Source organism: Triticum aestivum, chromosome 5D, assembly GCF_018294505.1.
Source record: "Triticum aestivum cultivar Chinese Spring chromosome 5D, IWGSC CS RefSeq v2.1, whole genome shotgun sequence".
Lineage (NCBI taxonomy): Eukaryota > Viridiplantae > Streptophyta > Magnoliopsida > Poales > Poaceae > Triticum > Triticum aestivum.
Genome location: NC_057808.1, coordinates 504,712,559 through 504,727,735, shown reverse-complemented (window position 1 = coordinate 504,727,735; position 15,177 = coordinate 504,712,559). Strand labels below are relative to the sequence as shown.

General features: G+C 45.4%; 1 protein-coding gene across 1 annotated transcript; it reads left to right on the top strand.

Moving 5' to 3' along the window:
• Positions 1-252: 252 nt before the first annotated feature.
• Positions 253-893, top strand: LOC123125796 (histone H2A). The gene has a single exon (XM_044546251.1). The coding sequence runs from the start codon at positions 310-312 to the stop codon at positions 769-771; it is 462 nt and encodes a 153-aa protein (XP_044402186.1). The 5' UTR covers positions 253-309; the 3' UTR covers positions 772-893.
• The last annotated feature ends 14,284 nt before the right edge of the window (positions 894-15,177 follow it).

Here is a 15,177-nt window from a genome sequence, read left to right as displayed (position 1 = left end):
GTTTCCATTTTGCATTAAAAAAGAAGATGTTGAGAGCTGATCCAATTTCTGAGGTCCTTCCATTTATTTCTTCTGTTGACAAAAATATTGACTGAATGATAGGAAGGCACAGTGTAATTTTCGCATCGCTGCCGTCCACTCGCCACCCATCCGACCGTCCATTGCCTGTGGTCGCGGATCGACGGGCCCGCACCATCCCCTTCCCGCGCCGTTTAAATACTCTGCCCAAGCCCGCCTTCTCATCACCAAACACTCTCCCGCCTTCTCAAATCCCCCATCGCGCCAAATCTCAAATCCCCTCTAGCCGCCATGGACGCCTCAGGCACCGGCGCCGTCCCCAAGGCGAAGAAGTACGTGGTGGGGCGCAAGCTTGGCGGCGGCCCCAGGAAGAAGGCGGTGGCGCGGTCCGTCAAGGCCGGGCTGCAGTTCCACGTCGGCCGCATCGGCCGCTTCCTCAAGAAGGGCCGCTACGCGCAGCGCGTCGGCATGGGCGCCCCCGTCTACCTCGCCTCCGTCCTCGAGTACCTCGCCACCGAGCTGCTCGAGCTCGCCGGGAACGCCGCCAAGGACAACAAGAAGGCCCGCATCATCCCGCGCCACCTGCTGCTCGCCATCCGGAACGACCAGGAGCTCGGCAAGCTGCTCGCCTGCATCACCATCGCGCACGGCGGCGTGCTGCCCAACATCAACCCCCTGCTGCTCCCCAAGAAGACTGCTGAGAAGGAGCCCAAGTCGCCCAAGAAGGCCGCCAAGTCCCCCAAGAAGGCTTAGTCGATTACTAGTGCTTCGTGATAGAATTAGTGTTTGCTGTTTAAGTGATGGTGTCGATGTAGTATGCTCTGTTCTGCTTTGAAAAAAAAGAAGTCAGAAATCTCTTTGACTTACAGTAAATTCTTTCTCTGTCATCCGTCTGTTCATGATTTTGCAATGCCATGGAGTTTTACATCTGTGCGGTGGGATCAATAGTTGTATCTACCAATCGTCTGAATCTGATAAGTTCTCTTGGTCTGGTACTCTGGTTACTAGAAAAACTAGAAGTCAGAGTTGCAAGCTGAAGAAGCCGAGGAGCATCCCAAACCTGTAGTATGAGTTCAGGTTCAGCTCCAAAACGCCCCACTCTGCCTCATGACTTTTTATTGCAAGATCGAATTAGTTACATCGTATATTACAAAAGGCATGATAAAGTTATTTGAGTCAAAAGCATGCCTAGCAATAGTATGAGCCACCTTATTTACATCCCTTGGACAGTGTTGGAAAGACTATTCCCTATCCTTTGTGCCGCCACGAAACATTCCGTCAGAATTGTCGCATATGGAGTTAGGACTTCTGTTGCACCATTACATAATTGGATAAGCTCCATAGAATCCGATTCGACGATTACCAGAGAGCATCCCAATTGGTCCACTAAAACCAGTCCTTTTTCAAGCGCTCGTGTTTCTGCCTTAGCAGACTTAAGACATTGAAATTTTTCTCAGCTGCTCCCGCTACAGACTCGCTACGATCATTGCGAATGACTGCTCCAGTAGTACCCATCTCGTCCTTAGAGAAAGCAGCATCAATGTTGAGTTTATATTAACCCCGCGGTGGCTTTGCCCATGAAATTTGATGTCCCTTCACTACTCACCTGGTAGAATGGTTTAGGCGAAAGCCTGAATAGCGAATGTTGTTCTAGCCCGTGAAGCTACTTGCTGTCCTTTGACAAGTTCACGCCTTTGCCACCAAATGTACTAGGCACCCGCTGAAACAATTTCCTTCACACCAATTTGTCCGAGAACCGGTGACGATGCTGGGGTGTGACGAAGGATCTCCTCCAAAATGATGGACCCCGATTGATGAACAAAAAGTGATTTTTCTACAATATCATGAATTCCGAGAAACTTCCAAACCTGTTAGGCTCGCTCACACGTGAAGAGTAGATGCGTGATGTTCTCTGCACCCCTTTGGCATACCTGACATTGAGGAGACACGGAATATGCGTGATGTTAGGCTCGCTCACACGTGAGGAAAACTAGATGCGTGATGTTCTCTGCACCCTTTTGGCATACCTGACATTGAGGAGACACGGAATATGTCTGCCTTAAGTACTTGATAGTTTTTTTAACTTTACTTGATAGTTTTCCTTTTTTTTGGAAATGTGGCCCAGTTGGTATAACTTGAGTCTGACCATTCTTTCCCGTCCCTCCCCATCCACCAGTTCTGACTTTTTTACCTTGCTGGTAAAAAACCCAGTTTTGGTTCTTGTTATTCAATTATGCTGACCACTCTGTTTTTGGATACAGAATTTTATAATTTGCTACTCACCATCTGTAATTGACAAACCACGATATTTCAATTGACAAGATTCCTCAATGGCTTGAATTACCCTATCAAGATTCCTCAGTGGCTTGAATTACCCTATCAAGATTCCTCAATGGCTTGAATTACCCTATCCCGCTAATCGCCGACTTCCAATCCCAGAACAACATGGCGGAACATGCAAGTCAAACAACCAAGTCAGAGCGTCAAGTGCTAGATGATTTCACTACACCAAGAACTCGGCTTTTATATAGAAATATTCACACCTATGGAAAATCATATGGATCTAAAAAATATTTATGTTTAAAAAATCACATATTTTAAATAATTCAAAATTAAAAAGTTTTTTGTGCAACTAAAGTTTTTCATGCAATTAAAAATTGTTCATATAATTCTAAAAAGTGTTCACATTCAAAAATATATTCTTATAAGCAAGAAAATGTTCATACTTAAAAATATATTCTTATAAGGCCGTCATGCACATGCGAGCAAGAGCAACCAACAACGCAAAATCCTACTGTATCGAGAATTGGCAGTATTTATAGTGTTGGAATTATTATTATTTTTGCATCCAAATATATAGTGTTGGAATTAAACACGACATAATTGACCTCTTGTACGTGTGTATAAGTTTGTATGTATCCGTGTAGGATTTTGTATCCGAATAGTATTGCTTTAGTATCCGAGTACTACATATGTGCGTCCACCCTGTAACTTGTACCACTGTGGTTTTGAAGCAATATATACAAAATCTAATCGAGCCTGCGGCAGTAGGCCGGTTTTGCGTGCGCGCGTACGTGTGTTGCTTCGTGAGTTGACCGATCAATCAACGTGTATTAGCAAGCTTTCTAGGTTACCGTCGGCTGTGCTTCGTCGTTGGCCGTCACGTTTTTGTCTTTAAGTAGTCGGCGATACGAATTGGGCCCAACACAGAAATAGAGCCTTTCTCCCCTCGTCTTTCCAGTTCATCAGTTCCCAAGCAAAGCAAAACCCTAGGGTTTGGGTTAGGGAGGCGGCAGCTGCTTTATTCCCGATCCCGATCGCCATGCTGCCCATCGAAGCCGCGCCAAGCTCGGATGAGGAGGAGATGGGCGTCCTCTCCGATTGGATGATGACGGAGGAGGAGGAGGAGGAGGAGGAGGAGACCGACGTCTTCACCGATTGGGCGATGGAGGAGACCGCCGTCTTCTCCGACTGGGCGATGCTGGATCGCATGGGCGGCACCCGCTGCCACAAGGACCTAGATGCCGCTCGTCTGGTTGTCAGCAAGAACAAGACAGCCGCTCGACTCCGCATTGACCGCGGCTGCTCCTGCTATGTGTCATTCACCCTCGCGGCTCCACAAGGGGTCTCCTTCCTCAACCTCCACTGGCCGGTGGGAGAAGGCTCTGACAGCGTCTATGCCCAGCTCCGGGCGACCGACAAAGACCTCGTCCTCTTCGACATCTACGACCGGAGCCGGCTTCCCTACTTGGGCGCCCCGCCAGCTCTGTTCGTCTACACGGCCGCCGGCCCTTCTCCCTCGGTGCAGCGGCTCCCTATGTACGCCAAGGAGAGGGGGAAATGGCGGCATTTCCTGAAGGGTAAATTCACCACGGGCATCCTGCGGCTCTCGGAGAAGCGCTACATCGTCGCCGACCTCTGTGTCCTCGACGGCGCACTCTGCGTCTTCAACTCCTACTCCGACTAGACTAAAGAGTGGAAGGTCATCCCCATCACGCCTGGCCTGATACGTTGGCACACGCCGGAGCAGAACCAGAGCAGCAGTGGCCAGGTCCCCGAGCTCGGGTCAACCGACGACGTGCTTGCTTTCGACGGCCGTTTCCTATGCTGGGTCGACTACTTCAGCGGTGTTCTGCTAGCTGACTTCTCTTCCGCTCTAGGTTTCCCGGCGCTCCACTTCGTGCCTTTCCCTGGAGAAAAGGAATACCCTGCAGAGGTACGGGTCCCAAGGGAGTACCCGGGGAGGTTTCGGAATGTGTCCATCAGCCAAGGCAAGATGCGCTTTGTCCAAATTGACAATGACTTCCATGAGACAATCGAGGATGAGTGGCCATGGCGTCAGCCTCCTGAGAGAAGAAGCCATGTTGATCACGCTCCATAAAGATGATGGCCATGTTGATCACGCTCCATAAAGATGAGAAGCGCTACATCATAGCTGAAGAAGCCATGTTGATCAAACCACATTGCGCCCATAGACAATCCAGGTTGATCACGCCATGTTGCTCCCACTTGAACTTGTCGGAGTTCAAAGTCCAAATGGTGATTTTTTGGGGACCCTGATGTTGCTGCCCTTGGCTTCTTCAGCAATTTTGGGGACCCTGATATTGCTGAAGAAATGGCCATCATCTCTAAAACCTTAGCTCAGGTGACAGTCAGACCGACCGACTCACCATTCTGAAGGTCTGATGAGAGTTAGATCAGCATTTTTCCACAGGGTAAGATTCATTATTGGTAATGGTACTTCAACGAGATTCTGGGAGGATACATGGTTAGGGGAGACGCCTATAGCTATTCAATATCCTTCTCTCTATAATATTGTTCAACGTAGAGATGCTTACGTTGCAACAGTACTACAGTCCACTCCCCTTAATACACAATTTAGGAGGACTTTAGCAGGAAACCGTTGGGAAGCTTGGCTCCATCTTGTGAGAAGACTGATGGATGTTCAACTCTCTCAACAGCCAGACAAGTTGCGCTGGAAACTCACTCAGAATGGAGTATTTTCGGTAAAATCCATGTATGTGGATATTATTAATTCTGGCATTATCCCTAGATCTTTGCACATCTGGAAAGTCAAAGTGCCCTTAAAAATTAAAGTGTTTATGTGGTTTGTTCACAAGCAAGTCATTCTAACTAAGGACAATTTGGCTAAACGTAACTGGACAGGATCGCCGAGATGTAGTTTTTGTGATCATGATGAGTCTGTCAAACACCGCTTTCCAATTGCCCGATGGCAAAAATATTATGGCGGTCTTTGCACATAGCTTTTAACATTACTCCTCCGAATACCATCCACACGTTATTTGGGACGTGGTTGGATGGAGTACAATCAGGCACCGCGAAGCTCATTCGTGTAGGAGTGTGTGCTTTATTATGGGCTATATGGAATTGCAGGAACAATTGGGTTTTTAACAGAACAACACATATTCATTTCTTGCAGGTTATGTTTCGGGCTACTACAATGCTCCGTATGTGGTCGCTACTCACTCCGACGGATGCCAGGGAGCATATGGTTACTGGGTCTATCCGTTGGGAGACGGTAGCACGGGATATCTTCAACCGGTTTGGATGGCGGTCATGTAATAGGATAGGAGTTTAGTTTCCTATCTCTTTTTCTATGCCGGTTGTGGCTATTCTGATCTCTTGCAGTTAGCTCTTGATGAGTGATCTTTTATATTGTGAGACCGGTTGACTTTGTCAGACTATTTGCTTTTATTAATAAGATGGCCGCATGCATCTTTCTGATGCAGAGGCCGGGGGATAACCTCCTTTACGAAAAAATGGGCGCAATGTGGTTACAAAGCTCTGGGCATACGGCAGCGTCTTCCCGAGTTCCCAATCGTCAGCGTTGATGACCCAGATGTTCTTTGCTGCTTGCTAAGGGAGGGGGAATTTAATGGCAAGGGGTGGATGATCATGGTTGACATGAAGCATGCCTATATGCGGTCATGTACTCCATATATCAATCGACATTCTTACTGTGCTAAGTGTGCGGATGTGGGTTGTGCTGAGTGTGCGGATGACATAAACGATTTTCCTAATGCGCTCCTACTTCCAACTGTCTTCTCCAAACACCTTGAAAGGCCAACAGGTAGCTATAGCTAGAAGAAGCTCAATCAATATTCAAATTGTGTCTTTTATTAACATGGTTACCTTTGCTTAGCTTTCTGTTGGATATGGTAACACCGGTCCTTCAGCCATGCATCAAGGTGTCCTAGAATCCTATTTCTCCTTGTTAGATTTTTTGCTTTTTATGGGACTGTTCATTATCTGTGTACATGCGTAGTTCTTGATTCATTGGGCAGCCTTCTGTTGCTACTAGTCATGTGTTCTATTTTGAAGCAAATTCTAGGAACCACACTATTTTGATTGCTTTGGTAAAAGATAAAAATATATTGTCCTCTATTTTCTATATCGGAGCAAAATGTCTTCTAACTTCAGATGATATGTGATGCTTTTAACACTTATATTTTTCTGTTGGCGAAAGTTTTAGAATGTGTATGTGGCCTGGTTGGGTTACTTTGGGTCAACCAGGTCACATCTTTGGCTGTTCCTCTGTTAGAATCCTTCTAATAATTATGTACCTTTCATACACGTGGAACTGGATATTGGGTCAGTGAAAACTGAAAAGCCGGTCTCCCTGCATCTGCATGGTAATGTCATTAGGTAAAACTCCTCTAGTATTAGCCTCGTTAGCCTTCTCATGTGACTATTTTCGTCTTGTTATTCTGGCGACAATCCTTCCGACTATTTTCTTCATCTTCTCACACCTCATCCGACATCCTTACACCTGGACTGTTGTCGGTACTCCATTTTCTTGAGTTTGTTGTCCTCTTGTTACCTTCAGCCTTGTGTCGGCCCGCCACCAATCCCCTGCGTGAGTTGTAGTCCTTCCAGCTGATGGACAAAGGCAATACCTGCTCATTGTGGTGTTCTCAGACAACACTTTGGTTGTCGCAAAAAAAGAAAGAAAGAAGACAACACTTGGATGACATGTTAGCTGAGAGCTAACGGTGAAGAGATGATGTCATTAAGATCTGAAAGCAGATCAAGTATATATATGATGCCATTATGTTTGCATTAATATTTCGGCGAAGCTGTTTTCTATATCAATATACTCCACTTCAATGCCATTTCTCTTTATTGTTTGTCTATTCCATTTTAAACTATTATCATCTACGTCATTTATTAAGTTTTATTATGGTGTATATATCCGAGTTGTTTTTATTTCTATTTTCAAAGGGATGGCATTGGACAACGACAAGGTTGCAACTCGTCTTGCAGGGAAACATAAGCTCAAGTCTGCAAGGTTTGTTTGAAAGAAGCGTAAGCTCCAGTCTGCAGGCTAAAGAGGCCTGGAATCTGGTGACTGGTGTTCGGCGCTTTCACGATGCTTGTATCGAAGATGATGTTTGCTAATGGTGTACTGCCGGCAGAACCAAGCAAATAGAGCAAAATATCGCATCCATGCGACGAAGATGATGTACTGATGAATATCTATATCTATTAGACTAAATGATACATGTTTCTAGAAGTCATAATATGTCTCCAGAGTTAAAAGTTTGAGATTGAACATCATTTCTTTCAGTGCGTATCCAAAGCCGCGAAGAAGTCACTTATTTCCTGCAAAGAAAAAGAATATGTCACGTATTAGGGCATATCCAAAGCCGTGCATCAAAACATCCACAGATGTCACATGTTCAGCCATCCAACGTCATGCACCAAATATATGCGGACCGGTCCACATGTTCGTATTTCCACAAATGCTAGGAAAGCTAGGGGGGTGTAGGGGTTGAGAACGTTTGGATAGCCACCACGTAGGTGTCCGACACCTACGGCGCATACAAAAACCTCACCTAGAGACCCATTTTTCTCATCTCTGTCCCTCCCGCCTTGTTCAAGACCGACGCCATTGCTTTACCACCCACTCCGCCGCCCAGGCATTGCCGAACCTCTACCGCTCCACTCAGATTCCATCATCGACTTTCCTACGCTTTCCTTCCATCCCTAGTTTGTCCGCTACCCAGGTACCCTCGCCCTGCACATTGTCATCCATGGCGAACACCAACCCCGGCAAGTTTCGACCAAATGCTACAACCAAATTTATTGGCGTTTACTTTGAAGCAAACACAATATATTCAAACGAACAATACTTCTACTCTGAGTTATTGATACATCCTTGTCTGATGAGGACGAATATGAGAATGGAACGGCAATGATGCATGTGGTTATTCAAGATGTCCAAATTGCGGAGGAGCATTTTCTCAATTTCCAGGGACCAATCAAGGCACATCGAGCGATGAATCAAATTAAGGCACGAAAGCATACTATGCGGATGGACGACTACTTTGTCCCCGATGCATTATTCGAGGCCTATTTCCATCATCGATTCGAGATGAAGAGAACTGTGTTTGATCGCGTCTACAATAGTGTGCAGGCCTATGATGACTAGCTCATCCTGATTTGGCAATATCAACCATTGCAAGAAGTCTACCATCATTCTTGAAGCAGTACATCACAAGATCTTCGGATTTGGCACACTCTCTTTGGGATGCTTAGGTCTCACATCAATGTGTTGGAGCGGTCTCTACTGTTTGCAAGGTTCTGTGCGGGAGAAGCTCCTCTGTGCAACTATATCATCAACCGTCATGACTACAACATGGGCTATTATGTTTGTGATGATACCTATCCTTCATGAGCGACCTTCGTCAAGACAATCTCTGATTCAAGGCGTGAGAAAACATCTTACTTTTTCCAAAGACAAAAAGGAGCTAGAAAGGATGTGGAGAGGGCATTTGGAGTGCTCAATGCTAGTTTTGCAGTTGTTCGAGGACCTGCAAAAATATGGGATCCAGAGATGTTGTGGGAGATGATGACAGTTTGTGTGATCATGCAAAAAATTATTGTGGAGGATGAGAGTGACGAACTTCGTCACGATACAAAATTTGAGCACATGGGTGATCCCATCGAACTTCGAGAGAAGAATTTGACGACGTATGAGGAATTTATCCAAATGCAACAACAAATTAGCCATCGAGCAACTCATGAGCAGCTTCCGAATGGTCTGGTTGAGCATTTGTGAGCGCTTCGAGGGGAGAACTAAAAAATGTTTCCGAATAAATTGAATTCGAATTTAAACTATTTTGTCACAAAATTCATGGTTGAATTGTAATATTTGTATTTGAATTACTATTGCATTGAAATATTTGCACACCATGATTATGGACTAAAGATGATATTTATCTTTAATTATTTGAGTGCTCCGGATATAGGAAAGAAAAACAGTAGCGGGCATTTGGTGCATCAGGTTGGATGACCATCACTCTATCCTTTTCTGTGGACACATCCGGACGTGTCAATGGACGACATGTTCAGAATCGTTTGGTGTGTCTGATTTATTGCATGGAGTTGAAGATGCCCTTCCAACAATAACTATACCGAAAATGCTAGACCTACGAAGAATATTACGTAAAAACCCACGGAAATCTCTCTTTCACTAATCAAACATGCCCCTGAATTTCAGGGTGGGCCCCGCGCCCCAACTAAGATCAATTAAGAACTGCCACCTAATCCCGTAAGCCTATTTCATAGGTGTTGCACAACTCATAACTATATACTCTCGCCCTAACTTTTCTTTTCAATAAATCTTGTGAAGTGGAGAAATTCTGTGTTGCGGAGCTGAGTTGAACGGTGCAACTCCCGCAGAACCGGGATCCGGGATCTAACCAAAAAATAAGGCCACACGTAGTACACGTCGAGTTAGTCGTGTATCAGGAGGTTGAATCTTCAACGCTGCTTTTTTTCATGAGGGAAATCTTCAACGTTGGATATCCCTCTTGAAGTTACGCGATTAGTTTCCTGGCCCAATCAGAACTGGCCCTGCTAGTATTTTGTCGCCCTTCTTTAGCGTCCCTGGCCCAAAGAGACCCTTCCATCGTCCTTCGCGTTAATTAGGGTTCCTGATCCCTCACCCGATCCCGATCGCCATGGCCACCGGAGTCGCGCCGGAGCCGGAGGACGGGACCGTCGTCCTCCCCGATTGGGCGATGCTGGATCGCATCTTCTGCAGCTGGCTCCACGACGGCCTAGACGTTGCTCGTGAGGCTGTCAAGAAGAACAAGACCGCCGCTCTAGTCGAGATAGACAGCGGCCACTCCTGCTTCGTCTCCTTCACCCTCGCAGCTCCTCCACAGGCCTCCTCCTTCAACCTCCATTGGCCGGAGAAACAAGGCTCAGACAGATCCACCCTCTTTGCCTTCGTCCGGGCAACCGACAAGGACCTCATCCTCTTCCAGGTCTCCATCCCGGACCGGATTCGCTACTTGGACGCCCCGCCAGATCTGTTCGTCTACACGGCCGCCGGCCCTTCCCCCACGGTGCAGCAGCTCCCTCATCGCAGGACAAAGCGGTTCTTGGCACATAAGTTCAATACCGGCATCCTGCAGCTCGAAGCGGAGGACCGCTACATCATTGCCGACCTCAGTGTCCACCCCGAGAAAAAGGGGGCGCGTGCCGAACTCCGCGTGTTAAATTCAGACACCAGGGAGTGGAGGATCATCCCCGAGGTGCCTGCTGGTCACCTCCCCGACCTCTGGTGGACCGACGAGGTGCTCGCTTTCGACGGCCGTTTCCTGTGCTGGGTCGACTACTTCTCCGGCGTCGTGCTATGCGACTTCACCAAACGTATAGACTCCCCGGTGCTCCACTTCGTACCTTTCCCTCTAAGAATAAAATACCCTAATGATGCACGGTTCCCAAGGTACTTCGCAGGGAGGTTCCGAAGTGTGTCCATCAGCCAAGGCATGATGTGTTATGTCCACATTGACAATGACTTTCATGAGACAATCTACAGCGACTGCCATCAGCCTAAGCGTCCTAAGAGAAGCCCAGAGCAGCGGCAGCGGCCCAAGAAAATCACCATTTGGACTTTGAACATGACGGATGGCAACTCCAAGTTCGAGTGGGAGGTGCACCGCGTGATCAACCTGGATTGTCTCTGGGCACAGTTTGGCTACCAAGCTCTGGGCTTACCTCGGTGTCTTCCCGAGTTCCCAATCGTCGGCGTCGATGACCCAGATGTTCTGTGCTGCCTATTGAGGAAGAAGGAATTTGAAGGCAAGGCGTGGATGATCATGGTTGACATGAACCATGCATATCTCCGGTCATGTACTCCATATATCAATCGACAGTCCTACTGTGCTAAGTGTGTGGACGCGGGCTGTTCTGAGTGTGTGAAGGACAAAAACATGTTTCCTAATATGCCCTTACTTCCAGCAGTCTTCTCCAAATACCTTGAAAGGCCAACAACAATTAGCTTGAAGAAGCTCTCTTAATATTCAAATGATTTTTACTCTTATATTTCTTATAGAGGGAGTATTAATTAACTGAAGCATTTGACATGTTGTTACCACGAATCTTCCATTAGGCTGTTCAAGTGTTTGAGGTTTAGCTGCTCTAGCTTTTCAATGGCCCTTCCTTATCTGTATGCTTCAAATAGCATGTCCGAGGACAACTTATCGCTAGTCATGCGTTACTATGCTGTTAATTGACAGAGGTGTGCAAACCTAAAGATATGGGGGGCCTGGGGATTCATAACTTGGCCTTCATGAATAGAGCTTTGCTATGTAAATGGTGGTGGGAGCTATATAATACAAGTGGGGTGTGGCAAAAAATTATGAGGAAGAAATATATTAAAAACAATTGTGTCACTGGTGTGAAAAATAAAAAAGGGGACTCGCAATTCTGGGGAGAAATGTTGAAACACAAAGATTTCTTTTTCTCCTTGTGTAAATTTGACATAGGAAATGGAGAGGATACCCGGTTCTGGGAAGATTGGTGGATTGGCCCAAAAGCCTTGAAACATAGTTACCCGCGCATATACAATATATGCTTTGACAAAGAAAAGTCCGTGGCCTGGGTTCTAAAAAAAGGACTAGATAATATATGCTTTAGAAGATCGCTATATGGAGAGTCCCTGATGCTATGGGGACATATCAAAGATGCTTGTGAAAGTGTGGCGCTTGATAAGTCCTCTGATAAGATTAGATGGACCCTATCTGGGGATGGAAAATATAGTGTGAAAACCTGCTATAGACATATGATTCAGAATGAAATGAAATATCCACATAAATTTTTATGGAAAGTGAAAATGCCTCCTAGAGTTAAATTTTTCATTTGGTTGCTACTGAGGGGGAGTGTTCTGACCAAGCAGAACCTTAAAAAGAGGGGGTGGAAAGGAGACATAAAATGCTCCTTCTGTGGGAGAGAGGAAGATATTGAACACCTTTTTGTTCATTGTTCTGTTGCTAAGATGTTGTGGATGGTTTTAAAATGCTCTTTTAATATACATGATATCCCTGGAAAAATCAATGACATCTTCGGGCAATGGTTAAACAAATTTGGAAAAGATAATAAAAACCTCATGATTGTTGGTATTTCGGCGATGTTATGGACAATGTGGAAATTAAGAAATAGATTAGTCTTTGATAATCATAGGGTTTATGACCCATGTGTTCCTGTTAACTTGATTATTAAAAACTTACATGAGTGGTGTGTGCTACAGAAAAGCCAAGAAAAAATAGATCTCATGAAGGGGGCCGTAAATCAGGTTGAGCGGGTGGCCACAGAGATCTTCAAGGCGACGCGTGGATGGGCGACTGGAGTTCCAAGACTTGGCGGCTCCTAGATCGACTACGTTCAAGCCTGATCTTCTCTGTGCCTGCTATTAGTTCTCCTGCCTTTATCTCGTCTTCCTATCCTGATCTAAAAAGACTTGTAATCCTGCACTTTGGCCGTGTGTGGCTCTATGATGTAATAGCTAGCGTTGCTCCTGGAGTCTAGTTTGCTTTTGGATTTCCTTAGCGTGATCTTCGTTAGGGGTTTACCAATTATCCTGGCAAGATGATGATATGGGGGGGATGGAAGGGATGGCTTCCTCTCCAACATATCATCGCCAGGCTACTGGAGGGGGTCTTTCGATGTGGTTTGTCTGGAGTCTGTTAACGATTGATTTCTTTATATGAAATCGGAGAGGCAAGCTCTCTTTTATCAAAAAAAAAAACTATGCTGTTAATTAAGTTGCTTAAACCGATTGAAGCAGGAAGAATGTTGCATTAGGAATATGAGCTTGCTGAATGGCATGGAAACATTGCATATTACCTACATGCTGCAATGGCATCACTTGTATGGCTAATTAACGATTTTTAATGTAACACAAGAACAGAGGTATATAAACCACTGAACAATTAGCTCCAAGTGTGCAAGGCTGAAACTGAAATTAAGCAGCAGGGAAAACGGGAGTATGTTACAGATTTTACAAAGAAAAAAACACAAAAGTATGGTGCAGATTTTCCAAAACAAGAAGGCCAAAAGAATATACAGATATGGATAAGGCGTATACTACAAAAAATATACGGAAATAGCTTTCTCTTAATGTATATGGACCATTAAACGAATACTCCAGGCAACAGTCACATCGTGGAACTTCACATTGTACTAGTGGAGGGGGAAATACCTTTTGGTTCCTGGTTATATATAGACCCCATATGAGAATTTTTTTTTAATAATCAAAAAAAAGTCAAACTTGTTCAAAAGTATTTTTAGATTAAACTTGACTTTGTTTTGCACTAGTATATAAATTTTCACGATAAAAACCAACATTGACTTCAGGGCAAAAAAGACAAAAATTATTTGCTATTATAGGTTACTATTCACACTATTTTGACTGAAAATTTGTCTTTTTTGAAAAGAAGTCAAAGGGTGATTTTATTTTCGTGATTTTTTTCTCACAAGTACAATAGAAGGTCAAGTTTATTTCAAAAATATTTTCAGAATTTTTTGACTTTTTGTTGAATTGCTAATTTATTTTTCCATATAGGATATATACACCCAGGAACCAAACGTTCCCGTCCCTTGTGGAGGCCCTTTTTTAATTGATGAAATGAACATGATCGTAATAAACTAACTCTGCAAAAAGTGATTGTTTCTATTTGGTATTTGCTGCAAACAATATAGTTATGCTAGTGAATTAAAGGCAGGAGCGCAAGTCCCAAAAGAAAAGAAAAAAAGGCTGTCAAATAGCTACTACAGGAAAAACATTATATGCCGAGCACCCCAAGGCGGAAATGTGCTCGGCATAGTGCATGTTGTGCACTGCACTCGGCAAAGTTGACTCAGCATACACCTGGCCGGCATACCGGTGTATGTCGAGTGCTTTTTCACACGTGCTCTGAAAAGATTATATTGAGTACAAAACAAATGTACTCCGCATAATAAAGTATTGTTGGCCAGCCGACAAAAACGGCAGTGCCACGTGGAGCTCGGAGTATGTCAAATACTGTGCTCGGCATATACTACATGTATGGGTTGTTCTTATATCACTGGCACAATAAATCAAGGGTGATCATCGTCGCATATACAAGATAAAAGAACATGACACTTCTTGTATGGGTTGTTCTTACACGAAAATAAGCTCTCGCCCCATTTTATAGAGAAAGCACAAAGCAAACTACACACCCGACGATACAAGATAGAGGAAGTCGTCTTACAAAGCAGATCCCGAGATAAACGGTCAACACAAACACACGTGTCTATGTTGCTAACAGCTAACAAAGGTAGCCAGAAAACTACGCCACGACACGAATAGGACTCCTAGGCTCCGCGACGACGCTCTCAAGTGGGGGAACGGCAAAAGCGTCGCCGCTACCGAGTCCGAGATGGACAAAGATCTTCACCCGGAACCCTAGTACAAAGAGGAGAACCACGGCGACATCCCCAAGACAATGCCCTCAGGAGAGGGAATGTCACAAAGCGTCGTCGCTGGCGCTACTGAGTCCGAGATGGACAATGGTCTTCACCCGGAACCATGGTACAAAAAGGAGAACCACGACAACATCCCTGTCGATGGCAAAGGCAAAGCATGAATCTTCGCTCGACAGCTCACCCGTGCCACCACGAGCCTCCTGGGACAACACGACGGGCACAAGCCTCTAGGTTCGGATCTGGGCATCGCCACTGTCAATGCAAGAGAGCGAGCCCTAGTCTCCCACCACTACACCCCCTTCGTTGCCCAGATGGCCAAGAGGCATAGCCACCATCGCCGCCATGATGCCAACCGGAAAGCCAACCATCCGGGACCGCCGCCCTAGCATCCATGTACCG